At 51.8% G+C, this 4,273-nt stretch overlaps 1 protein-coding gene across 1 annotated transcript; it reads left to right on the plus strand.

The window, feature by feature from the left end:
• Window positions 1-528: 528 nt before the first annotated feature.
• LOC138372830 (osteocalcin 2-like) lies at window positions 529-1,029 on the plus strand. Its single transcript, XM_069338492.1, has one exon. It carries the CDS (start codon window positions 529-531, stop codon window positions 1,027-1,029), a length of 501 nt encoding a protein of 166 aa, XP_069194593.1.
• Window positions 1,030-4,273: the final 3,244 nt, after the last annotated feature.

Genomic DNA, 4,273 nt, shown 5'->3' on the forward strand with positions numbered 1-4,273 from the left:
CCTGCTGGCCGTCCACGGAGTTGGCCAAGGAGCAGAACTTTGAACTTTGAGGATGTTGGCCTTGTACATAACAGTAAGACCAACAACGTGACGACGGTGTTGCAGGCTCTGATGTTCAGAGCCTGCAACACAAGACTTGGTCAAGACTAGAGATGAACCTTCTTGCATGGCTCTCCACTTTGTCTAACAGTCTCTGATGAATGATGGAGGGCAGGCTAAGGTTTCTAGCACAGCAACTACCTCATGGCTCTTCCTCCCCCAGTGTGTTCCTCACCCACACTATACCCCCCACTACTTCCTCCCCCAGTGTGTTCTTCACCCACACTACCCTCCACTACTCCCTCCCCCAGTGTGTTCTCCACCCACTGTTCACTACCACAAAGCCTCTAGCTAGATATGTCAGCAGAAGAATCATTCAGGAGACACCTCGTCTCTTCACCAAGTCTTGTGTTGTAGTAACAAGTGAAACGTTGTCTTCCTTATGAGAGCTTGACCCTGGGAAAGGCATTTATTTATCTATCGGGGTTGATGAGGCTTGCCACGCTGTGGCCGGCTACAGGTGTAAAGATCGTACCATTATCCACAGTGATTGGCCTTCCACGACAACCTGCAGAGACACAAGTCTCCTTTGTTAAGGCGCTGGAGCGGCCACGTCAGGGAGACTCTGCGCCTACCTCGCCCTCACAGTCCTCGACCTCGCCCTCACAGTCCTCGACCTCGCCCTCACAGTCCTCGACCTCGCCCTCACTGTCATCGACCTCGCCCTCACAGTCCTCGACCTCGCCCTCACAGTCCTCGACCTCGCCCTCACAGTCCTCGACCTGGCCCTCACTGTCCTCGACCTCGCCCTCACAGTCCTCGACCTCGCCCTCACTGTCCTCGACCTCGCCCTCACAGTCCTCGACCTCGCCCTCACAGTCCTCGACCTCGCCCTCACAGTCCTCGACCTCGCCCTCACAGTCCTCGACCTCGCCACCATGTGCCAATATATTTGGTCAGATCAATTTATACCCAAAGACGACATCCTGAAGCGTTATGGCAAACGATTTGACCTAGATTACAAACGGTGGTTGGTCCACACCTTGACGGAATGCGTCGGGGTGACGCCATTGAGGATGTTCCAGTGTATTATATGACCGAATTTCCAGACTGGATCGCAAAAAATCCATCTTGAACACCAGTCTCTCACGAGGAACAATGTCAAGAGCTTTATGACAATCTAGGAAAATACAGTCAACCCAGCTTTACTATTCCTGACTTATTTTAGTAACGTTATCATAGGAGTTTAGATCAAGCTGTCCAGGCACGACTTTCCCTTACTAAATCCACGCTGCTCTTGTGTTACAAAGTGTATATAATGACTGTAAATGTTCAGAACCTGATTACTTCATCCATCACTTAAGGCGGAATATTTGTCAGTGACAATGGTCTGTAATTTAGTGCCTCTTCCCTTTTTTCCCCTTTGTAAAATATAAGGGCTACGTTTGCCTTTTTTTCCAGAATGTTGTGAGGTTTCCAGTCTGTATTGACTGTGTTTCAAGTGTTGTATTGACCCCCCCCCCCCCCCGCCCCCGTGGTCTTCCTCATCTGTGTCTCAGCACCACCAACCCAACCATCCAATTCAAGCGACCAATGGACCTCAGGTTTTACAGAATCTCGGTTAAAGCTTCAAGTAGAATAATCGGTTTGGCTTTGTACATTATTGACAGATATTTCCTATAACCTATCCCCCCCCCCCTGGCGGCCCTGGGAACACACTATCCTCCCCAGCTGGGGAGAGAAGGGCAGGACCGCGATACTTCTCTAAATTGTGTCCAAAACGCCGGGTCTTGCCGCCCGTGATTGGCTGACAATGAACCACTTCGTTCTGAACAGAAATTTGATTATGGAAATGTGACCCCAGGGGTTTATAACTAGCCAGGCTAGGGACGGTGTTGATGGTGGGTAGGTAGGGAGGGTGGAGGAGGGGTGGGGGAGTGGGGGATGGGAGGTGGGAGTGGAGGGTGATGAGGTTAGTGAGGTGGTTCGATGAGGGCGAGTGAAGTGTTCATAACTGCTACTAGTATCAAGGCACTACGGGCTCACCATAGCCCGTGCTACTTGGAACTTTGTTCCAGGTAGCGAATCTTTAACATTCTACTAGTACTACTACCACTAGTAACCCTGAATGGAGGGGATTGGGGGAGGGGGGAAGGTGTGGGTTTTGATGAGATGATTTAGGTCTGTATGAGGTGATGGGGCGTCTATATGAGGTGATGGAGGGTCTGTATGAGGTGATGGGGGTCTGTATGAGGTGATGGGGGTCTGTATGAGGTGATGGGGTCTGTATGAGGTGATGGGGGGTCTGTATGAGGTGATGGGGGTCTGTATGAGGTGATGGGGGGTCTGTATGAGGTGATGGGGGTCTGTATGAGGTGATGGGGGTCTATATGAGGTGATGGAGGGTCTGTATGAGGTGATGGGGGTCTGTATGAGGTGATGGGGGTCTGTATGAGGTGATGGGGGTCTGTATGAGGTGATGGGGGTCTGTATGAGGTGATGGGGGTCTGTATGAGGTGATGGGGGTCTGTATGAGGTGATGGGGGGTCTGTATGAGGTGATGAAGGTCTGTGTGAGGTGATGGGGAGGTCTGTATGAGGTGATGGGGGATCTGTATGAGGTGATGAGGGTCTGTGTGAGGTGATGGGGGGTCTGTATGAGGTGATGGGGGTCTGTATGAGGTGATGGGAGTCTGTATGAGGTGATGGGGGTCTGTATGAGGTGATGGGGCGTCTGTATGAGGTGATGGGGGTCTGTATGAGGTGATGGGGGTCTGTATGAGGTGATGGGGGTCTGTATGAGGTGATGGGGGTCTGTATGAGGTGATGGGGGGTCTGTATGAGGTGATGGGGGGTCTGTATGAGGTGATGGGGGTCTGTATGAGGTGATGGGGGTCTGTATGAGGTGATGGGGGTCTGTATGAGGTGATGGGGTCTGTATGAGGTGATGGGGTCTGTATGAGGTGATGGGGGGTCTGTATGAGGTGATGGGGGGTCTGTATGAGGTGATGGGAGTCTCTGTATGAGGTGATGGGGGGTCTGTATGAGGTGATGGGGGTCTGTATGAGGTGATGGGAGGTCCTGTAATGAGGTGATGGGGGTCTGTATGAGGTGATGGGAGGTCCTGTAATGAGGTGATTGGGGTCTGTATGAGGTGATGGGGGTCTGTATGAGGTGATGGGGCGTCTGTATGAGGTGATGGGGGTCTGTATGAGGTGATGGGAGGTCCTGTAATGAGGTGATGGGGGTCTGTATGAGGTGGTGGGGGTCTGTATGAGGTGATGGGGGTCTGTATGAGGTGATGGGGGTCTGTATGAGGTGATGGAGGGTCTGTATGAGGTGATGTGGGTCTGTATGAGGTGATGGGGGGTCTGTATGAGGTGATGGGGGTCTGTATGAGGTGATGGGGGTCTGTATGAGGTGATGTGGGTCTGTATGAGGTGATGGGGGGTCTGTATGAGGTGATGGAGGGTCTGTATGAGGTGATGGGGGTTTGTATGAGGTGATGGGGGGTCTGTATGAGGTGATGGGGGGTCTGTATGAGGTGATGAGGGTCTGTATGAGGTGATGAGTCTGTATGAGGTGATGGGGGTCTGTATGAGGTGATGGGGGTCTGTATGAGGTGATGGGGCGTCTGTATGAGGTGATGGGGAGTCTGTATGAGGTGATGGGGGTCTGTATGAGGTGATGGGGGTCTGTATGAGGTGATGGGGGTCTGTATGAGGTGATGGGGGGTCTGTATGAGGTGATGGGGGGTCTGTATGAGGTGATGGGGGGTCTGTATGAGGTGATGGGGGGTCTGTATGAGGTGATGAGGGTCTGTATGAGGTGATGGGGGTCTGTATGAGGTGATGAGAGTCTGTATGAGGTGATGGGGGTCTGTATGAGGTGATGGGGGTCTGTATGAGGTGATGGGGCGTCTATATGAGGTGATGGGGAGTCTGTATGAGGTGATGGGGGTCTGTATGAGGTGATGGGGGTCTGTATGAGGTGATGGGGGAAAGAGGAGTTGTGAGGTGTGCTACAGTTTAACGTTATATGGGGAAGCAGTGTAACTGAGTTCAGGAACTTTGACAGACAGATTTAAAAGTTAATGGATCGCTGGGCTGTGTGTATTTACTATTTGTATTTACTATTTGTGTCTACAGAATCGAGCTATTAGCTCTTGGACTCCGCCTTTCTAACCAATATATTTTTCCTCTATTATCGGTCGGCCGAGCGGACAGCACGCTGGA

The sequence above is a fragment of the Procambarus clarkii genome, chromosome 40 (assembly GCF_040958095.1).
Source record: "Procambarus clarkii isolate CNS0578487 chromosome 40, FALCON_Pclarkii_2.0, whole genome shotgun sequence".
NCBI classification, from domain to species: domain Eukaryota; kingdom Metazoa; phylum Arthropoda; class Malacostraca; order Decapoda; family Cambaridae; genus Procambarus; species Procambarus clarkii.